Consider the following 23,316-nt stretch of genomic DNA (forward strand, 5'->3'; position numbering starts at 1 on the left):
TCACTAAGGTCTTGTGTGGATGTATGATCCTCTAAAATAAGTATTCAATCTCTATATTCTAAAAGAAAATAAGCATTAGCTTGAATTATACAGAGTTCTCTATTAATAACTCCCATGAGAATCATATAGAGAGCAGAAAAGAAAGGGAAAACATTATATTTACAATAAGATTCAGTCTCTGATTTTCATTTGACTTGCGTTTATTCCTTCTGGGCATGTGAACCAATCCTTATTTTCATGTCTGACATACTTCCTCTACTCCCACATTCAGCTGTCCCTTAAGTATATAACACAAGCCTCCCACAGACCAGGAATTTACAGCCAAAGCAATTCAAAGAAAATCGAGACAATTATCCAATTATTTCAAACAACAGTCCCCTTCCTCTACAAAAGAAAATAGCAAACAAATTTCAATCTAAGAAATATAGAAGAATATTGGTTTGGCAGGGTTTGGGTAGGGAAGGATGGTCAAATATTAAATGGCATTAATGAAGCAGATTCGGGGGGGAAGATGCAACTTACTCCCTTTTAAAAATGTATCTTAGTTTTTTCAATTACATATAAAAAGTTTTAACATTCATTTTTCAAAAGTTTAAGTTCCAAATTCTCTCCCTTCCTTCTCTTCCTCATTACTGAGAAGGCAACCAACATGTACTGGAGCTCCTCCTAGACCTGGGATGAAATATGGGCAACGCAAGAGTCCTGTACCCACTGCCAGCAAAGGGTCTTTCTGATTAAGAAATGAGAATTCTGATAACGTTCACTGACCATGTAGAGTGCAGCTTGAGCTGGACTGCTCATCATTCTCACCCAGGACCATGGATAGTTTCAGCCAAGCTTCTAAGTTCTCTTGGGCTGGAAAATTATCTCACCCTATCTTTTTGCTGATTCTGCTGCTCCAGAATTCATTTTTGAGGCAATATTTTAAACTTCTTTAGAGAAGAATGTAAGAGAGGCCAGATGAGTCCCTGACTTTATTCTGCCATCTTGATTCCTTCACACCCCAATATATTCTTGCCTTATTTGGATAACTTATTTCTATGATTGTCCACTTTACCCACGGAAGGATGACCATTAGAATTTTGTTTTGAGCTTCAAAAATGTCTTCTTACACAACTTACCCAATAATAATAAAACCAGTACTACATTCCAACACATGCTTGTTAGCTGACATATCTAGTGGAGTAGAAGACTAATCTTTCCAAGAAAATTAAGAACAATTATGTAGGGAATAGTTAGATGAACAGCTTACTAGGCTAGTTCTAGCTCCAAAATACAGAGCATTTGAAACCGCATCTTCTGGTTCTTAGATCAATCTCTGTTCCCTGGATGATTTTCCTTGGCTAATTTACACTGACCACGATAATTTTGGAAAAACAGAATAATTGGTAGGCCTGTAGGCACTGTAAAATGACTTGATGAAAGGGAATAAATTGTTCTGGAAAAGAAACATGATGCTTGGAATTAGATTAAGAATAATCTAATAGATTATAACATTGGGTGAATTTTTTTTGGACTAGACAGAATTTAGAATATCCATCTAAGTTCTAAAAGGATATCAGCAATTCTCAACTTTCAACTAGGCTGATTTTTAAAAATCAGTTGTTTGTATTTTAGAACATGTTTTTCTACCCAATAGTTCATAAGAAGGCAGTTAGGTAATAAAATTGATAGTGTTGGGACACTCATTAGCTGTAAGTTTCTCAGTAAGTAACCTTGATGTCCAAAACTATCATGGTCAGGAGACCTGAGTTCAAAAGTAGTCTTGGATATTTACCACTTACTAGCTGTGTGATCATTGACAAGTTATTTACCCCAGTTGCCTCAAATTAAAATAAAAAGGAATATCTCTTGAACATTTCACCTGTCACAGAGGACCTAGCTTGTTTGACAGGGTTTATGGTTAAATTAAAAAGCATTTCTATTTCTTCATGAACAAAGGTTTTTAAACTTTATTTTGCTTTATGATATTCTCATTCCTTAGTAGAATTTTTGAAACATTCATGTCTTGGATGAAGACAAAGATAGGTTTGCCAATATTTTAAGTGAATCTAGTGACTATGGAGAACCAATCAAGGTTCTTTAGTTTCAAGATAAAGAGGTGGCAGCTAAAGAGAAAGTGAAGAAACTCCTTTTGGGTGTCTCTTTTTTGGGGTTTCAGTCAATCAACAAGTAAATTAAGCACTTGTTATGTACCTGGCCCTGTGTTAAGTACTGGGAATACAGAGAGAGGGAAGGTTCAGTCACAGAAGGAAGGTGTTCATAATTACCCTTAATAACTAGCTTCTAGAGGGGAATATTTATTATCTAAACTTCTGAGATTACATGGATTACTTGGAAGGGGACTCTGAGCTCATCTAAATTTTACATTTTAGGTATTGACATCATTCTGATGACACTAACAGCATCCTCCTCATTCCCTATTGCAATATTCTGCTAGTGAGTCTGCCAGATTCAAACCCCTCTTTGCTACAATCCATCTTCCATTCAGCCACTAAGGAGTATAGGTTCCAGTAAGTCACTTTTAAAGTCAATCAGAACATAAATTTCTATTTAATAAACTCCCTATTACCTCCAAGATAAAATAGAAAATGTTGTTTTTAACGTTCAATGCCTTTTATAACTACCCCCTATGTACTTTTCCCCCTTTTTTTTTTATTGTTTTCTTTTTTTCAGGTCATATATATTCATTACATTTTTAAAAATACACATTTCTTTATGAATCATGTTGGTAAAGAAAAATCAGAACAAAAGGGAAAAATGAGAGAAAAAATAAAGGAGAAAGAGAAAAAAAAACGTAAATAGTATATGTTGATTTACATTCACTCTCTACCCTATATCTTATCCCCTTTACCCTCATCAGTTTCCAATTCCTTACCATCATAAAAAGAGCTGTTATAAATATTTTTGTACAAAAATACTCTTTCCCCAATTCTTTTATACTTGAAAGTTGAACATTTCCTTTATGTTGACTATTCTAATTACAATTTTTAAAAGTTTACATATGGCATCTATAAGGTTAGTCTTAAATACAGAATTATATAAGATTAAATGCTATACAAAATAGCAGTACAAGTTATCACCCAATTTAATTGGTGTTTGATTTTTTTTAGACGTGACATAGTACGTGGAAATTATTTGAGTTATTCACTGAAAAGATATTTTCATTTCTTAAAGTGGGTCTTTGCCTTCACCCAGTGCTAGGAAAATACTATGTTTTGAAAGATGCTGTCAACTGAATGACAACTGAATAAAACACAAAAATGCTATCTTGACCACTTGTGATTGTTAGCAATAACAATAACAGCCAGCATCTATTTTGTTCACTATTACCTCATTTGAAACCCAAAAGAACCGTGGGAGATAGTTGTTATAATTCTCATTTTACAGATGAGAAAACTGAGGCAGACAGGTTTTAAGGGTCTTGTTCAGAGTCATACAACTAGTAAACAAAGTCTGATTCAGCTGAGGTCTTACTGACCACAGGCACGGGACTGCATCAACTAACTGACTATAGTAATCTACCTAGGTAGGTAGAAGTAGGGATGAGGAGATTTATTCCCTTTTTGACTCTTAGCCAAACTTTCAATGGTATATTGAATCTTCTCCACTTAAATTCTCCCTGTTGTTTTATCTAGAGAAATTACCCTTTATTTCCCTCCTAAAAATAGACATACTGATGACACAGGGGAGCTGCAAGTCCCCAAGTGGTTGTGTTTCCATTAGCAATGAGTGATTCTATAATATCTAAATAAAGGAACTATCCCCCTAATGTGTGCACTGTTGCTTTCGATAAGCTCATGTTGTAGGAGGAAATGAAGGACAGGACTAAAACAAATAAAAGGAAATTGTTGCCTTCTGCCTCTGCTTTGCAGAGTTTCACTGACTGTATTCGTGATGACTAAACCATGAGGATCTGGGGAATCACTACATGGACCTTGCATCTTAGTGCATTGACATTTATTAGCTGGTGACACTGGGCAGGCAGTCTTGCTAGCAGAGTCTTTGATAACAGGGACTTCCAAATGTAAGCATTTCTCCATTCTCAGTTGTTTCTAATTGCACAATGCAGGGCACATAGTGGGTACTTTAAAATGCTTGACTTATTCCAATAGAAGCACAGGGATTTTTTTTTAATAAGTGTAGATTTCTAGATAATAGAGATAATATAATCCAAACCCCTCATTTTACAACTGAGGTTTGGGGAGTGAAATGACTTAGCCAAACTCACATAAATATTAGGAGTTTGGGAAGCCAGAATTTGAACCTGGGTCTTTTGATTTTGGATTAAGTGGGGTTTTGTTTGTTTGTTTTTTAAACACAATCTGGGTTTTTGGTTTGTTTGTTTTAAATACAAAATCTTGTGGAGAAATTCCTTGTAAGCAAAATTTCAAAGAGCATTGAACTTTCAGTTGGTTATATAGATTCACCAGTAAAATCCAAATGCCAGAGTAAAAGTGTACATGAAGATAAAAATCAGTCATATGCTCCATGCCTTTGGGATCAGTGAACTATATAAACAAATCTAAAGATATTACAAGGTCCTTTTTATGGCACATAATCTTTTTATTAAAGATCAGATTGATGTTTTTAATAGTAACTCACAGAGTAATATTTTAACCACAGGGTTTAATGCTATTGAATCTAAGTATCTTAAATATTTTAAGTCCACGATATTTCTATTGGACTTAAAATATTTAACATAAATAAAATATTTAACTTAAAATATTTAAATTTTACATATCCATTAGGGACAGCTAGATGGCCTGGAGTAAGGAAGACTCATATTCCTGAGTTCAAATACAGGCTCAGACACTTACTAGCTGGATGGCTCTAGACAAATCACTTATCCCTATGTGTCTCAGTTTCCTCATTTGTAAAATGAGCTGAAGAAGGAAATGGCAAACTATTCCAATATCTTTGCCAAGAAAACTCCAAATGGGGTCATGAAGAATTGGATATAACTGAACAACAATTTTTCTTTTAATTATCTATCCCATCTCTGTGCTTTTAGGAGGTGTTTCTGCATGTCTGGAATGCAGGTACTTCCCTTTCTTTCTTTCTTTTTAATCACTGCTACTGATTTGCTATTTACATGATAAAAATTTACACACAAAATTCCACTGAGTCATAGAAAATAACCATTTAACAGCATGGGAAATGGTTCATTATGGAAAACTATTAAAAGGACTACTCTAGTCCAATTGTGTGAAGCTTATCAAACTCAATTTTTTCCCCTGCTACAGTTGATTGGTATTAAGAACTACAATTCTGTTTAGTTTTAAATATATTTATATTTTATTGCCCTTTTAGTTAAGTCGCTTAAATGATTGCACTAATTTTTCATAACTACTCTGTTATATTATGTAGGAGTTTTAGACTTATCAGAGTAATAGAAATTAGAATAAACTGATTAGTAACACACTGATAAATTATTACTTATAAACAGCTACTTTTATAATATGGAATGCTTGGTGAAAACATCCAGAACATTTCAAGTTATTTATTTTTCAATAGTGTAAAATTCTGATATAAATTATTTTACTATAACTTGCTAAAATTATGCATGAATGTAGGTGTTGTGTAACATATAAGTAAATATTATTTTTAATATTCCTCATATATAAGAAATATGACTTGTAAATTGGGATATTCAAGAATTTACAACTTGAAATTCCAAATTCTGTTAGTAAAATTTTTAACTTGTTAATCCTGTTTTCCTTAAAAATACTATAAGGGCAGCTAGATGGTACAGTTGATAGAAAACATGGGTCTTGGAGCCAAAAGGAATTAAGTTTAAATCCAGCCTCAGACACTAACATGTCTTAGAATATATGACCTTGGGCGAGTCACTTCCAATTGTCTTGCAAAAAATCACAAATAAAATAAAAATATTTAATATATATCTTGTAGTTCTCACACACACAAAAATTACATGTATACATATTGTTTAGTCCAATAAAATGTAAGTTCTTTGAGAGTAGAAAATGTTTCATTTTTCACTTAACATCTATCTCAGTGCCAGACACAATAAGATCTCTTAATAAATGTAAAGATGGGGGCAGCTAGGTGGTGCAGTGGATACAGCACCAGCCTTGAATTCATGAGGACCCCAGACACTTAACACTTCCTGTGTGACGCTGGGCAAGTCACTTAACCCCAGCCTCAGAAAAAATAAAAAAAATAAAAATAAATGCAAAGATTTATTAGATGTCTACTCTTCTGTGCAAAGCACAGGGTAGCTTTTCCAAGGGGGATTAGTTAACAAAAGAACCAAGAAAAAAATATTATAAAAGGATTTTTCTTATAGAATGGATCCATAACCCTGTGAACAGCAGGGTTTGAATATATTATACATGGAGTCATTTGACCTGGATTTGAATCCTGTCATTTACCTCTGTGACCCCAGCAAATTATTTCATCTTTCTTGGCCTTAGTTAGCTCCTTTGTAAAATAAATGGCCCCTCTGGGCTTTTCCTAGTTCTCTATCCCTAGTTATAAGGATTATTTTATAAGCAGTAGTTATTGAAGTATTAGAGAAATTGCTTGGTATAAGTGAATTTCTCACCCAAGAAGCATTTACAGTTGAACAACAACCAAAAAAACCATTCAGAAAAGATGATTTCCTTGGATTCCCAATATTAAAGCACTTGGCCAATTTTTAAACATTCAATTTCAGCAAACATTTGCTAAAGGCCTATGTCATGCAAAGGATCATGAAATGGAAAAAAAACTTAGGCTTAAAAAAAGTACCCCATCATTACATTTATTGTGTTTTGTGAACCATAGTTCACAATGGTAAGATTAAGGATGGAAATTTTTGCTGAATCCAACTTTTTGCTATAATAACTTTGCATGTGGTATTGTAGATTGAACGTCTATTTGTGCTCATGATTTCAGTGAAAAGGGTCAAGGGAAAGTAAAAACCAGAAGAGAAATAGGACTGAAGCAATTAAATGGGAGAGAGTCAAATGAACCATACTCCAATCTTGTTCCATTGCCCAGTTATTTTACTCTCCAATTCCTCCTTAGTCTTTCAGAGTCGTCCCTTCTTTATCCCTTCACCCAAAATGTAGCTGGGTGGCTTGGAAGACCCAGCTCTTGGTCTAGCAAGACCTGAGTTCAAATTTCGCCTCAGAAATTTACTATGTGACCCTGAGCTAAGCTGTTTTCCTTAGTTTCCTTATTGGTAAAATGAAATAATTGTAAAGCAATTCCCATAGTGCCAGTCACACAGATGAGTGTTGTTGAGTTGCATCCCATGGACCCCTTTGGGGTTTCTTTGGCAAAGATACTGGACTGGAGTGACTTGCCATTTCCTTCTCTTAGATCATTTTATAAATGAGGAAACTGAGGTAAATGGTTAAGTGACTTGTCCAGGGTCACAGGATATATAAAAGTATGTGAAGCATAATTTCTGGGTAGTTATTTTATGCTGGGTAATCAATAATTAATAAAAGGGGTCTGTGGCATTCTCAAATGCCAAAGACTCCTCATGAAACCCAATAAATATTTATATGGAAATTATATGGGAATTCCAATATTTATATTGGAAGAGTGAGTGTTCTGAGGGTGATAATTCTGACTGGTTAACAAGTAATGAGAGAATGAATATTATAATGACAGGTGGGCTTATTTTAGTAAAGGTCTGGGGACCTGACTCCAGATTACCCCCTGCCTGTGGTAATCTAGACAAAAAACAGTCTACTTCTGATCAGACCCGGCTGAGTGGAACACAATGGACTGGAATAGATTAAATTCTTTGTTAGGTTCTTAAATTGGGTAACATCAGAATTCCAAAATTTCATCTCCATCTGTCTTGTTCTTTAGAGAACAAAGCTTTGACCCAATCTCTAAATGAAGAAGGGAAAGAATATTGGATTTCTCCAAAATTTGATTGTTTAATAATTATTTCTTCATTCACACAGCAGGTAAGTAACCGAGGCACACTCACAAAGGTAAGTCTTCTGGACTCCAGGTCTGGCCCTCTATTCTTTGCTGCACCTACCCTGCCCCATGTAGCTATTATTATTAATGTAAAATAATTGGGGGGGATGGGTTTCTTGAATTAAAGATTGGTATTACAATGCATAAATTGCACATATAATACATTGCCTCATATTAAATGATATCAACAGATGGAGCACTGGGCCTTGAGTCAGGAAGAACTGAGTTCAAATTTGACCACAAATATTAACTTGTTGTGTGATCCTGGGCAAGTCACTTAACCTGTGCCTTAATCCAGTGGAGAAGGAAATAGAGCTCTAGAATCTTTGCCAAGAAAACCCCATGAGCAGCATTGGCCCAGAGATTGGGAGTGTGGGATTCAGCTAAACAACAAAAGATCCTGTCCTATCCATTTTTACTACCTCTGAACTCTGCTTCCATCAATTTTTCACACAGTTTTAAAACATAACTTTATAAACTTTAAATTTGCAAATTTTTAAAACATAACCAAATGCACTCTTGTGTAGAAACATAGTATTTGTTTGAAAAATATATAGAAAATGGGAAAAAAAGGAAATGTAATAAAGGTCACTGTGTAGGGCTTAAAAATTCACAAAACACAATAGGAGGGTCAGCAGGAGACAGAAATAATCTTTAAAATCATGTTGATGACATGATTTTTATGGAAATATTTTGCATAACTTCTCATGTAGTTTCTTAATGGGGGACTGGGATGGGAATAAGGGAGAGAATCCAGAATTCAAAAGCTTTAAAGACAAATGTAAAAAAAAGTTTTAAATATAACTGGGGGAAAATATTAAATACATTAATAAAAAAATAAAAAATAAAAAATATTGATGTTAGTCTTCAGAGAAAAAAACTCAAAACCGATTTGCAACTTCATGTATACATTTTTTTCTGTTCCACTCTATATGAAAACACTCACTTTTATGGTTTTGAAGTTCAGAATTTTTTATAAAGGGAAAAAAAAACCCTTTTGTTTAGGTATTTGTATATGCACTTAAATGATGGTTAAATTGCAGGAAAGGTACATACAAGCATTCTGGGAACTTTATTGAAATAAACAAATGCTATTTAAATTTGTCAGCTTTTGTGCGTGGATTTTTTGATTCTGTTAAGAACAGGGCAATTAACACAGACATCATGGAATGTTCCAGTATTAAACAGGACAACTATTTGTATATTGATTTGAGGTTTTAGAAGAAAAGTACATCCTTGTTATTCTCTTAAACAAGGATCACGTGAAGCGACAGCATAGTTGTAAAAATTTCCGTATCTTCCCTCCCGGGTCGGAGTGCCCAAGTAGTAAATCCGGCCTCCCGGGGCCAGCGCCGAGGGCTGCGAGCGGGCGCGGAGCAGGTGTTCCGGGTGCCTGGAAGGAAGTTTTCCTGTGTGACTAGTCGGGCCCGGTTGGTGGGTGGTTTTATGTTTTTAGGCTCCGGAGAATTCCCGAGGCATTTCCTCATTGCAGGCGCTCTCCTCCGCGCATTCCGCCGCTCACTCTGGCAGGCGCTGGGAATGTCGCTCCCACCTGGGCTGCTCCCCCGGTCCACCTCGCGTTCTCTCTCCTTTTCTGCCCGTGGCCCGGGGGGGGGGATTTCCATTCACCGGCGCTACCACCTGCGGCCGGCCCGCGGACTCGGTGCTCCTCGCACCTGTGGTTGGGAGGGGGGAGAGGGTAAGGGAGGGGCATGCCCCTAAGTCTCCCCGATCGGCTTGTGCAACTAACTAGTCCAACCGCTGCCCTAGCTAGCCTCCCAGCTCGAGCGTCACGTGACCCGGAGGGCGCAGGGAGCCGGAGCCCGGGGGGAGCAGCGCTCTCTCCTCAGGCTCAGCTGGTGGCTTTAGTTCCTCGCCCTCAGTAAGGGAAAGAAGGGGGCGGGGGGGGGGGACACGGAACCTGCCGCCGCGGCTCCTGCCCCCTCCCCCCCGCTCCAGCCGGTTCCCAGCCTCGCTCCAAGTAGTTCCATTGCGGAAGTGGACCCGGAGGTGGCGGCGGCGGTGGCGGCTACGCTGACCCCAGGAATCTGAGACCGGGGCCCGACCCGACCCGCCCCCCGCCCCTTTTTGCTTCAAGAGCAACAAATAGTTCTGAGCCCGTGCTTCCAATAGCCCGGTCGGCTGCTGCCGGCCTCCCTCCGTGCTCCTCCTCCTCGTTCCTCGGCGCAGCCGTCGCCGCCGTCCCCAGGCTGCATGCTCCTGGGCTCCCCCTCCCCCGCCTCCTCCTCCTCCCGCTCCTCCTCCTCCCGCCGCCGCCGCCGCCGCCGCCGCTGCTGCTCTCCCCGCAGCCGGCCGCGAGAGCAGTAACATGCTCACTCGCGTGAAATCTGCGGTGGCCAATTTCATGGGCGGCATCATGGCTGGTGGCTCGGGCTTGGAGCACGGCGGCGGCTGCGCCGGCGGCGGCAGCGGGGCCGGCTCCGACCTGCCCTTGCGCTTCCCCTACGGGCGGCCCGAGTTCCTGGGGCTGTCTCAGGACGAGGTCGAGTGCAGCGCTGACCACATCGCCCGCCCCATCCTCATCCTCAAGGAGACCAAGCGGCTGCCCTGGACCACGGGCTACGCAGAGTGAGTGCAACCGCCGCGCCGGGGAGATGCATCACCTGCCTTCCCCTCACCTTCCCCCGCGTACTCCTGCCCCCCGGACGGTCCCCGGGGCTGCCATCCATCCCCGGGCCTCCCCGCTCTCGCTGGGCATTTCCCCTCCCCCGTCCCCTCATTCCTGCGCTCCAAGGACGCCGCGTCTCCATCCCTGGAGAGGGGTGAGAGTCAACAACGGGACCCGGAGCAAGGATAGGGGCTGGAAAGGCATTGGGAGGGGGGTGCGATGGGGGGAGGGGAGACAACCTTTTGGACCTGAGCAGGGAGCGCGACTGTTGAAGTTAGGAAGGGGGGAGGTGAGGGCGCCGGGTTATTCGCGCCTCCAAGCCGTGGGCTGCTGTGGGTGTCCCCGCCTGGGAGGTGGGAGCCTGCGGGTGTGTGTTACGGAGGAGGATCTCGGACCTTATTGCTGGGAGAATTGCTATACTCTCCTCCCCTCCCCCCATGGGGATTGGGAGATTTCAGGACCACTTTCTTGGTCCATCCTGGAGAGAAGTTAATTTCAAGCGGCTAACCTCAGCAGCTTCGCAATTTCATTTTAATACCGAGTCGCTGAGGGCTGGGAGTAGGGAGAAGGGTGTTGCTATTTTGGAAATAAATTTGGGTTTCTCGAAGGGGTTAAGGAGGGGGGAGAACCAGCGAAGGAGATAGTTCGTGTTTTAATCGACCCCCCCTCCCCCAGTGGCCCTCCATGGATTTTATCAATGAGCCTGTTTGGGCTCTTCGGATGCCCGTGCTACGTTCGGTTTTGTTCTCCTGGCCCCTGTTCCCCGGAGCCGAGAGAGGTGGAAGGTGGAATGAAGGGGTCGGTAACGCCAAGTGCGGGTGCCAGGGGTGCCACTGGAACTTGTGCTGCCTACGAAACCCAACTGGCTCGTGGGCCTTCGGCCTGGCCAGCCCCTGGCACCCTAACCCTTAACCCATCTCCCTCTGACTCCGATGCTTAGCAGGGCACACATGCTGATTGGGTCTCGGAAGAACCAATCGGCTCCTGCGATGCTTGTGCCAGGTGACTTTTCTACAGGCTGCCTCGACACCCCCCTCTCTTACCCTTACACACATCTCCCCTAAAAGCGAGGATGAATGGAGCTGAAAGCTGAGGGGATGTTGTGTCCTTATTAAGCCAAGCCCTTTTCCTCTTAATCTTTACCCTGTCGTCTCCCTTCCAGGCCATTCTCATAGATCTTCACCCTGAAGCTATTCTACTGTTCTTCTGCTATCCTGATCACAATCGGTGTCCTCTAACTAGTTCAGTTAGTAAAAAGGGCCCCTGCCCCCTCAAGACCTAACTTCTTAGATCTTTGAAAAAGAAAAATCAAGCTGGAAAATGGCGGGTTTTATGTGGGCACAGGTGATGGTTTTAAGAAGGAAGGGTTGAAAGCAGACTGTGGACATAGAAAGGTCTCGTGGTTTTAGACAGCTGGGTTTGAATCTCTGTTCTGACACTGTAGGTAGGGTCTGTTCCCTTGGACATAAATCTCTTCACTTTGTTTATACAATGAAAAACTTACTTAACCTCACAGGGCTGAACTAAGGAAAATATTTTGAAAATCTTGAAGGATCAGTATTATTAATTTGCAGTATTTATAGTAATAAAATGAAGCAAAAACTAGTTGCTAGGTGGAGAATAGCATTTAAAAAGCAGGTAAAATGTCACTTATTATATTTCAAAGCAATCAAAAAACCTGAGTTTATTATTCTAGCCAAAGTGTTTTACTTACAATTAGGAAGACTTACATTTGTATCCCAACTCTCTGACACTTATTAGCCATGTGACAAGTCATATAATTTGGTTTTAATTTAGTCACCTCTAAAATGGGTAAAACTTACCTATATGGTTGTCATGTGACTTAAATGCTGTTATGGCTACTTCTCTTTTTAGTGTACCCTACGGCTTGGGGCTTGAGAGGTGAAAGAAACCTTTGCTACCATCCCCTTCAGCTTTCCTCCTTAAAGCAGACAGCTAAATAAATAACCTTTTCTTTCAATCAGATTCATTTGAAAAAGTTTATATTTATTGCTTCTATTTATCTTTCTCTCCCTTTTCAGTCCTTAGCAACCTGACCCTCCTAAAGCAATTGAAATTGCTCTCTTCAATGTTAGTAGTGATCACTCAACAGATAAATCCACTAACTTTTTCACAGCCTTCATCCTTTAACTTTTTAGGAACATTTGACATTGTTAATTATACTTTTCCCCCATGTTTTTTCACTTCGTTTTTATAACACTAATATCTTGTTTCTCCTCATCCATGTATGTTGTCTAGCTAGGAGGATAAGCCATGTCTGTGGTGTGTGTGTGTGTGTGTGTGTGTGTGTGTGTGTGTGTGTGTGTGTATCATCAGTTCCCATGGGTTTGGTTCATTTTATACAGATCTTTCAAAAATATCTATCAACTTGTCTCTCTGTCTAGCCAGCTATCTATCCATTTATCTAATCTCCAGAATTCTTTTCTAGTGATGATTCAGTCACCAACTGCCTATTGAACCTTTGATACCCTGTAAGCATATCAGAGTTAATGTACTCAAAACAGAACTTATCTTTACTCCAAGCCCTTTATTCTTCTGAATGTAGGGGTGACCTCTGTCACTGTCATCTGCTAATCCTTGGGTCATTCTTAATCCTTTCTCCTGGAGCTCTGTCTCTTGAGCTCCTGGTCTTCATTCCTATCCCAATCACTGCCCTTGAGGCCTCGAATATACATGAAGATGTCTCCTCAACCCCTCAAGTTTCCCTAGTCATTAGTTTCCTTAATTCCCATGACTTATGTCTTGAGACTTACTTATCTTTCATCATCATATTTCACCTTGCTGTTGCCCCCAAGTCCAAGTGTTCTACTTTCCTGATCAATATCTCTGAAATCCCTTTATTCATCTGTAATCTATTTCTCTGTACCTCTTCCATCCTAAACTTTTTTTTTTTTTTTTTTTTTCATCTTCACTATGACCTCCAGCCTCTTTCTAACTCTGGGCTTTCTGCTTTTATGCTCAGCATTTAACAGTCTCCCCACATAGTAGGCATTTTAAAAAGCTTTGTTGATTGATTGCTAAATTGATCACTTTCTGTTTTCCCAAACCTCAACCCTGAATCACATGCAGTCTGTGCTGGAGAAAGTCATAGAACTATGACTGTGAATCTCTTTCACATGTGTGTTTTTTATCTCAGCTGGGCTTTATTGGCCCAAGCCTTTCCAAATTAATTTTATTGTATTTTTCACATCTACCATTTCAACCTTTCCCTTTTTCCCCCTCAGACTTCCTATTTCTTCCTCTTTCTCTCTCAGTAGAAAATCATGACATTCGTGGTGATCTTGCAAATTATTGCAGGCTTTAAGATTGCATTTAAAGGCAGTTAGATGGAAGTAGTACCGTGGATAGAGGGCTAGTTGTTCATGAAATTGTTCATTTGGTTCAGATATCTTTGACTCTTTGATTCCATTTGGAGTTTTCTATGTTAAAAATACTGGAATGGTTTGCCATTCCCTTCTCTTAACTCATTTTATACATGAGGAAACTGAGGCATTACACAAGTCACTTGCCCAGAGTCTCATTGTCTGAGGCTAGATTTGAACTGAGATCTTCCTGACTTAGTAATTGCTATAAATTTCTATATATTGCTATAAATTGCTATAAAATTTGCTATAAATTAATAAAAAGTAAGGCTCCTCTCTCTAAAGGTTTATAAAAGAATTCTGCAAACCTTAAAGCGCCATATTTTCATCCCCTATAGGAATGTCACATGTAGGTTTAGTAATTTTTAAAACCTTAGTAGGAGGAAGTATAACAAAAAAGCTCTTGCCTTTGGATATATCTAAAAGTCACTACATAAATGTGGAAGTATTCATTACTCTTCAAACTAATAAAGCTACTTTTTGATTTCTGCCCTACTTCCCATTGTTACAATCCATTATGGAAACAAGCATCGGTCCCCTTCATATTGATGGACAGATATAAAACTAAAGTCTGATTGGAACAGAGATGACTTTCTTTCCAGATTGTCTTCCTCGGTTATAGGGACACCTGGGTGGTATAATCAGACAGGCCCAAGTTCAGCTTCGGCCACAGGCACTTATTAGGTTTATGACCTCAACCAATTCATACAATCTCCATCTGCCTCAGATTCCTCATCTGTAAAGTAAGGATAATAATAGCACCTACATCCCAGTGTCACTGTAAGGATAAAATGAGTTAATATTTGTAAAGAGCTCTAAAATTGTTAGCTTTTATTTTTATTATTATTTAATTGAAGCCTCTTTCCTTTCTTTCCAGATATGCCCTAGAAATAAGTACATTGTTCTAGGATAGCTTTGGAATTAAACCAACCACTGAAATTAACAGTGCAGGAAATGGCTACTGGTCCTATTGATTTGAACTATGTTGAGTTATTGATGCTCTAGCCATCTATCATCTCTCTTAACCTCTCTTTTTTTGTACCCTTGTCTTTCATCCATTGAAATGAAAGCTGTGATATAGCTAAGTAACAAGCATCAGTGACGGATTGATGTTCATCCTGCAGCTGTATATGCCAGCAGAACAATTGATTTTTTTTCCAGATTTTTCTTATCTTTTTGGCTACTTGAATATATTTGATATTTATTAATATACATAGGGCCAGATTTGGGTTTTTAAAAAGAGTTGTATAATTTTAATAATGTAAATGCAAGAATATAAATAATATTTCTTAACTCAAAAAGAAATTGAACATGACTTTCTGAAACCAGATCTGTACTAGAAGTCTGTCTTTAAAGTTATTTTTTCCCCCCTTTTATCAGCTGCATACATAGGGTCCTTCACTTATCGTGTATAAAGTTCTGTACTTGCCACTTGGCTGGAAGAATCACTTGGTGAAAATAGAAGCATCAGATGATGAGTTTATTCTTTAAAGTGGTGACATTGCGTCAGATGGCTTCTTAGTCATTGCTGCTTACTCAGATGCATGCATTAAGCAGAAGTAAGTATCACACAACAGACAACAGAAACCCCAGTTTTCTTTATGTAATATTTCTTTTACCTTCAGAAAACATAAGCTTGAGGAAAGGGGCTATTTTTGAATCTCTATCGTCTATCAGTGTCTGGCATATAATAGGCATTTTAAAATACTTGTCTTGCATTTTTGTTTCAATTTAAAAAACTAAATTCTTTTATTTTCAACTGGAAAAAAAAAGTTATTTTCTCTCCCCACCTACTTACTATCTCTTTGGGAAAAATAAAAGAAAAATAAAACTTTCAGCAAATATTCAATTAGGCAAAACCTTCTTGCACTGGTCGTATCCAAAAATATATGTATCTCATTCTTTATTGAGGGTCCATCACCTTGGTATCAGGATGGGATATCCTGCTTTCATCATTGGTCTCTCTGAAACATAGTTGGTCATTTATTTATCAGAATATCTAAATTGAAGAAGTACTTGATTGAGGGGATATAGGATTTTAAGCCAATGTGTTAAGAGAATGAAACTCAGGACTTCATTGTGTGCCATCTTTTGGCTTGACTATTAAATCACATTAGGTTGCTTGGATGTACAAAAGGCAGGAGCATCTGTCTACCAGAAGGTCCTGTGTACCAGAAGGTACCTGCCTCAATGAGGTATTCTTCTGAGAGGGCTAGACTCTGCACTTTGGTGTGTAGGGCAGATGGTTATTCCTAAGGCTTGCATTATTTCTTATCTTTTTTTTTTTTTTTTTTAATTTGATCATTGTATTACAGATTTAGGGCTCATGCTCATAGAGAGATTGGAAAGGCCCTCAAAAGCCATAGTTTCTTTCACTTCTCCGAGAAAGTTGAGACCCTGGGAGGTCAGTTGATTGGCTAAGGGTCTTACTGAAAAGCCAAGCCAACTTTGCTTTGGGCTATGAGTTAATTATTTGGTTATATATTGAGGACAAAAATTTTATCTATTTGCTAAAATTATTTTTTTCACATTGCTTTATGACAGGGATATCCATAATAAACCAAGCATTGATGGGGGTAACCATTTTAACTTTTATAATATTTAGTATTTATCCTCAAATTTGAATAATTTTTCAGAGATTGAGGCTCTCATAGGACTTAATGATATCTTCCCCAGAGATGTTTACATAGCACCATGAGGTTAAATGTTATTTAATGTGAGCTTTATTTTAATTTGTATTTATAATCTCATTGTTATACAAATAAAGATTATTTACATGTTTTTTAACATACACTACCGAGCTTTGCCAAAACCTTCATAAATGTAAGCAAAGAAGATCATGTAACGTGAATAATTTTTGTTTAGAATTATAAAGGAAGTCTAAACTTCTGTATTTAATTAGCTACTTGCCTAGAGTCCTTTCATCAGACCTTTTCTTTCTGAAAGTTCAATGATTTTTAATAGAACCAAATCTGTTTTTACTTTGTATCTAACTATTACTGAGATTTTCAGTGTTAAAATAATAATCCAGACTTGTATCATATGACTTATGATATGAAAGAGATCTTTTAGAGGTCATGGTCCATTGAGAAGTGGCCCTCAGTGTAAGTTATACTAATTATGTGTGAGTTATTCTAGTGTGTTAGGATGTTATGGATAAAAATTACTCTTAATTTTATTTAATGTGCATTTACTTAGCCACAATATTTTGTATCATAAGTAGGGTATTCTTGTCTGTTACAAATGTACATTAACCTCAGTCTACCTTGCATACATCCTAAACGCACAAATTATTCCACAAAAATAGCTGCTTTGATTGAAAGAAAAATTTACATTTAATTCCCTCATAGCATTACTACCTTAAATGTGCAATATGTCACAGTTCATGGCAAGAAACATTGTTTTGTGTTCTCCTAATAGCACAAAAGAAGTTTGAGAATCCTTAAACTCATACTTTGTACTTTGAATGTCATTTACAATGTCCCTGATGGTCATGCAGCCTTTGAAAATTGTTATGACCCTTCATCAGTCCCCTAACTCCTTGTTCATTTGGGAGCTTCCATTAATTTTGATATTCTGGATACACTTTGATTGAGTGGGTTTATTGATGAAAATAGAGTTTTGAAACTTTCACTAAAGCTCCTCTTCATTGCTTCATCTTAGTGCTAAGATTGACCTTGGGTTTTGGAGAATAAATTCTGATAAGTAACAAAGGTTTCATGTATGGGCCAGCTGACTGGTTGTCTGTTTAAGAACCAAACTTGGCAAGTTCAGAGAGGCTCATCACATAAAACTGGCTGGTAAGCCAACCCACAAAGACTGTTGGCTAAAGTGTAGAAGAATTAATTGATAGGAGGAGAGCCTAATGCAATTAAATTCTACTCACCACATATTTACATAGATATCAGCATCTACCTATTATGTGCCAGTCTTTGTGCTAAGCAGTAAGGATACAAAAAAGGCAAAAGACAGCCCTTCAGAAGCTTTTTAATGGGGAGATGACTTTCAAACAAACAGATACAAAGGAAGCTTGGGACAGAAAAAAATAGGAAGTAATTGATAGCGAAGGCACAATTCTTTTATGTTAATTTCAAAAGGGAGGTACAATTTTTCATGTTTTAGGTAGAGAGCAGTAAGAGGTACGAGAAAAAACTTCAGATTTGGAAGTGAGTTACTTCTGTGAGAAGACCAGTTTTGTACTGTGGATGCCCCTCCAAGACTTTTTTTCCCCCAGAATCCCATTCACAGTATATTGAAAGTCTGAAAAGGCCAATTGAGATGTTACAATTTGCCTAACTCAGTTTTCACTTAACTGAGTTTCTCATAAGCCTCAACTCAAGTCAGTAGAAATAATAGATGTTACTTTTTTTTTTTTTTTAATGGTTCTTCATAGTAAGTGGGAGGGAGTTATTTATATCAACAAGAATTTAAAACTGACTTGCTGTTTAACATGTAGTGAGTCAGGTGAATTCATTCCCTAGAAGTATCTTTATTTTAAGACTAAAGGTAGAATTGAAAGAATTGTATAATTACATTTGGCATGATAGTGTGTGATACTAATTCTGGTTAAAAGATAAACTAAAAAAAAATTAAAAACCCATTTTTGGCTGGATTTGGCAGTTTACCAAAAATACCTATGTAGAACATTTCTTTTTGATGTGCTCAATAAGTGCATATTGGTGCAGTGACTAACAAAAGGTGTAGATATTGGCCACTGTAAAAGGCCAGTATGGTAAAGTAGGGGGAAGGGAGGTGGAGATAGGGTTTGGTATTAGTGAACCTGAGTTCAAATCTTATTCTCCTTCATTTTATTATCTTTGCAACCTTGATCATCAGTCTCTTGGACTCTTCATCCTTATTTGCAGTATGGTAGGGGTGGATTAAATGACCTATAAGTCTCCTTCCAGCCTCTAAATTGGACTATATGAAGAAAAAATTGATTGCCTTTGTCCTTGCATTCTCTTATGTCATAAGGTTGTTATGAAGTGAGCACTCAATAATTTGAATTGTGGTTGCTATTTTTGGCTTTCTGGTTTGGTTCCTTCTGTTCTTGTGTGATTTATGTTCATTAATTTTCTTAATTTTGTTTTGGCTTAGCTTTCTACTGGCAAATGAAGGACAGATATTACTAGATATGAAAGGCAGTATAATATAGTAGTAGAGCAGTGGATAGAGCTTTGGGTCTGGAGTCAAGAAAACTCATCTTCCTGAGTTCAAATCTGACCTCACTTATTAGCAGGGCAAGTCATTTAACTCTGCCTCAGTTTACTCATCTGTAAAATGAGCTAGAGGAGGAGGAGGAAATAGTAAACCAGTCCAGTATCTCTGCCAAAAAAATCCCCAGAGGGATTATAAAGAGTTGGACATGACTGAAATGACTGAGCTACAATAACATGGCAGAGGAGATAAGGAGTTGGGTTCAAGAATCCTGCCTCCTTTGCAGATCATTTCATCTCTCAATGCTCTAAGGTAGCTATCTAAGACTAACCATGTGGTTGACCTTTCATTAGTATTCAGTGAGTCAATAAGCATTTATTAAGTGTCTCCTATAATCTGGCACTGTGCTTAGCCCTGGGGACACAAAGAAAGACAAAAAAGAATCCTGGATTTCTAGGAGCTTTTAGTCCAATGAGGAATAAAATATGTAAATAAAAATCTGTAAATAACTTTTCAGATAAGCTAGATATAGGATAAATAGAAAGCTATGGTAAGGTATTGCTACATCTGAGCATAACAAAGACCTGTGAAATCATTGGCCCTGTCCCTATCCCCCTTTTCCCCAATTCTGAATTTCAAAATGCTTGCCTCTTTTTGCCTAACTGCTTCTTTATGACTTTTATCAATTTTTCTGGAAGTCTTAGCTTACCTATCAGATTTGCAGAAGACCTGAAGATGGGAAGAAGTAGAATATGTTGTAAGCATTTTGCCCCCTAAAATGTATGTAGGAAATTCAGTAGGAATACAGGTAGGTCCCAGTTTGTGTGACGAAAGGAATGATTTCTTCCCAAGGGATTGCTCTATTTGAATTCATACTGTATATGTCCATTAGACTGGAACTGATGACTATATTTTGCATAATTGTAACTTCGAATACTGAAAATGAGACTACTTTAAGGGATTCAATTATTCACACCAGGAGTGATTCAACAATTAACAAATAATCATTAAAAATAAAAATATCCAAAATCACATGATCATCTCAATAGATGTTTTGTTAGATTGAGTTGCTTACATTTTATACATTTTTAAGTTATTTGAAATGGATTTCCCTAATATCACTTCTTGCATTTTGTTATTGCATATTTTTATGTTATTGATTTTTATGATTTATTTTGTAGTCTATAACTTTGCTGAAACTATAGCCTTAATTTCTCAGTGGATCCCCTATTATTTTATAAGTGAACATCTATCATGTCATCAGGAAATAAGGATAATTTTATTTACTTTTGCCTTTACTTCTCTTACTTTTTGCTAGCATTTTTAGAACTGTATCAAGTAAAAGGGAAAGAAAGGGCTTTGATTATTTTCGGAAAGTTCTTGATTTTCTATTCTTTGGTCAGTTTGCATGTTGCATAACACTGTTTTACCTCCAGATTCTTTTGTGGACATGATTAAAATTCTTCCTTTTTTAAAATGTACCTTTCCAGAACTTCTATTTTAAGTCCTTTCTTTTTCTTTTTTCTTTTTTTTCCCATTTCTCACCAGATTGCAATCTGGACCTTTGCACTATACCCCAGATGTTACCTTATCCTAGAACATTTTAATACTGGAATTTACATCTCAGAATTACCTTTAGTCTCTTTTTCTCTAGTTCTTCAGACTAATGGCTCCGCCCTGGACAGCCTTTTCTTCATTTTTTCTATTTTTTTTTTTGTAGTTCTGAAATTTGATTAAGGTGTTTCTTTGTAAGTTAAATATCACATTTCTTTCTGTTGCTGTTCTGTGGATTCTTGTTATCCATATGTATTATAGAATCAGTTTTTTAATAGATGGAAGGGAACTCAGATGTCACTGAGCCCTCCTCCCCTTATTTTATAAGACTTGTATCCAAGGAAGTCTTGTGTCCTTAGAGGGAAAGCTAAACACTTTCACAGGTTGGAAGGAGGAGGAGACTGGATCTGCCCCATATTGGCCAGGAACATTACTGGTAGATATTAGTCCTGTGATGAATAGGTTTTCAAATCTGGGTAGTTGACTCCAAACACAGCCATCTTTGTAGTACATAAAGCCTTCCTCTCTTTTCAATGAGCTTGTAATATTTCTACATTTTCAATAGGATTATTGAAGTATGTTCAATAGGATTTTTTTTTTTTTCTGTAATACCTAACCTGGGTTATCTTTTCACATCTTAACCTTCAAATTCCATGTTGTTTTGGGGCTATTTGTGTTCTTCCAGTCTTTAAAAAAATTTTTTTGTTCTTTTTTTTTTTTTAAACTGCCCTACCTCTGTCCTCAGCATTTTTGTATTACAACTCTCTTTTTCAGATTATCTACAGTTACAGAGAACATTTCTGGTTTTTGTTAAAAATTTTGTGATCTTTGGTTAGATTTTCCGATTTTTTTTTTTTAAGATTTCTAACTTCTGCCTTAATTTCTCTAATATTTCATCTAATCATTTGATTGTTCATTCTAATTATTATGGAGATTCTTGAAATTACTTTATTATTTCAATGAGCCTGGCAGAATTTGTTGTACAGAGGATTTTTGACTATATTTCCTTTGTCTAAAAGATCCATTTAGATGTGAGATCTTAAGCTTTATGTTTCATAGACTCCTTTAGTGGACCAATGAAGCCTATTGACCCTTCATGGAATGCTTTTAAATGCATATATATGAAGAAAATAGAAGAAACCAATTATGTTGAAATAAAATTATCAAAAAAACTTTTAAAAATAGTTCATGGACTCTTAGGTTAAGAATCTCTGACTTAGATAACTCTTCTCCTTCAATTTTATTCATTTTTTCCCCCACTTTATTAATCACTGTTAAATTTTTTTTGCATGACATTTTTGCTGAAACTCAGCTTCATCCTGCCATTCTTTTTGCAGTATTGTGCTCCTTTCCCTACACCTTCCATCTGTTCTGTTTTCTCACATTGCCAGGGCTGAATAAGGTTTATTGCCTCCAGTATGTGAGTGTGACCATTTGGGATGTTATTGCAAGAATACTGTAAGGGACAAGAGAGACTTTAGATTTCCAATTCTCTGGGATAAAAGGCCTTTGTGAAACTGACTTTCTCTAGCCTGGGCTCCAGGATCTGCTCCAAAAGGCATCTCAGAGGCTCCCCTAGAACTTTGCAGAGAACACATGTTTAACTCTGTTCTTTTGGCCCTAAGCCTGACTTAGAGTTGTATTTAGTGTAGCTTTTCTGGGCCCCTCCTTCCTCAGTTATTCTTTATGCTGCTTCAACACCTGTACAAGTACCCTTTTCCCTCCCTGCTCTTGTGCCAGAGATTTTGATTTGATCTAGGGCCGTCAGGCTACTTCTGAGAAAGGACAGTATCAGAGGACTAATGCCAAACTTGCTGTCCCTATCTCCTATGGATGTGTTTGTATATTATGTGTGTATAACTTGGAACTTGCACTGGTGATTCAATTTTCAGTTATTTATTTATTTATTTTTTGTTAGGAATTACCCTGTGGGTGGCTTTTTGCAATTTTCCCCTGCTGTGCATTGCAGACTTTTCAGCATTTGGTGGCCTTTTGCTTGTAATGTTTGAGGTAGTGCTACTAGACTTGCTAGTCATTTCCCTTATACTGTCAACCTTCCCCTGTTTCTCTCTGTTCACATGAATCCATATCGATTCTGTTATAAGCCTCCTTTATAAAATGATTAAAAATAATGTTCTCAAATACATTTAATTTTTTTTTCTTTTCAAATATTAACAGCCCATTTTCTATTTCCACATGATTAGAAATTGAATTGGTAAAAAAAAAAAAGTTAAGAAAGCAGGCAGGCAAGATTCAATATAAATTAATGAGACTTTAACTCAAGACTTAAAAAACTGTTGAAGTATTTGGCAAAATGTTTTTAGTAACAGGAAGTTGAAAACCATGTAAGAAGAACTGGGGAACATTTTATACAAAGGACATACAGTGGAAAGAACCTTAATTTTGGAGTCAAGGTACTGGGTTCAACAGTCAGACCTGTTACTAATTTTGTGAGGCTCTTTAATTTCCATATTATTTAGTTTTCTCATCTTTAAAATGGTGTGATTAGATGAGAGTATTCTAACTGTAAATCCTTGTATTGGTTCTGTGGGATTCTGACACTGTGGGATGTCAGCCTTAACTTTTCTTTAAAAACTTTTAAAATTTCCTTTTTGTTATCATGAACCCAACAGATATTAACAAGCA

At 37.7% G+C, this 23,316-nt stretch overlaps 1 protein-coding gene across 2 annotated transcripts in view; it reads left to right on the forward strand.

The window, feature by feature from the left end:
• Nucleotides 1-9,617: 9,617 nt before the first annotated feature.
• Nucleotides 9,618-23,316, forward strand: part of PPM1H (protein phosphatase, Mg2+/Mn2+ dependent 1H) — a 304,307-nt gene continuing 290,608 nt past the window's right edge. For both annotated transcript variants that reach the window (XM_074269761.1, XM_074269760.1), the window contains exon 1: nt 9,618-10,536. In XM_074269761.1, the coding sequence (XP_074125862.1) occupies nt 10,277-10,536 (260 nt within the window). In that variant the 5' untranslated portion in view covers nt 9,618-10,276. The remainder of the gene's footprint in view (nt 10,537-23,316) is intronic.

The sequence above is a fragment of the Sminthopsis crassicaudata genome, chromosome 5, assembly GCF_048593235.1.
Source record: "Sminthopsis crassicaudata isolate SCR6 chromosome 5, ASM4859323v1, whole genome shotgun sequence".
Classification (NCBI taxonomy): Eukaryota; Metazoa; Chordata; class Mammalia; order Dasyuromorphia; family Dasyuridae; genus Sminthopsis; species Sminthopsis crassicaudata.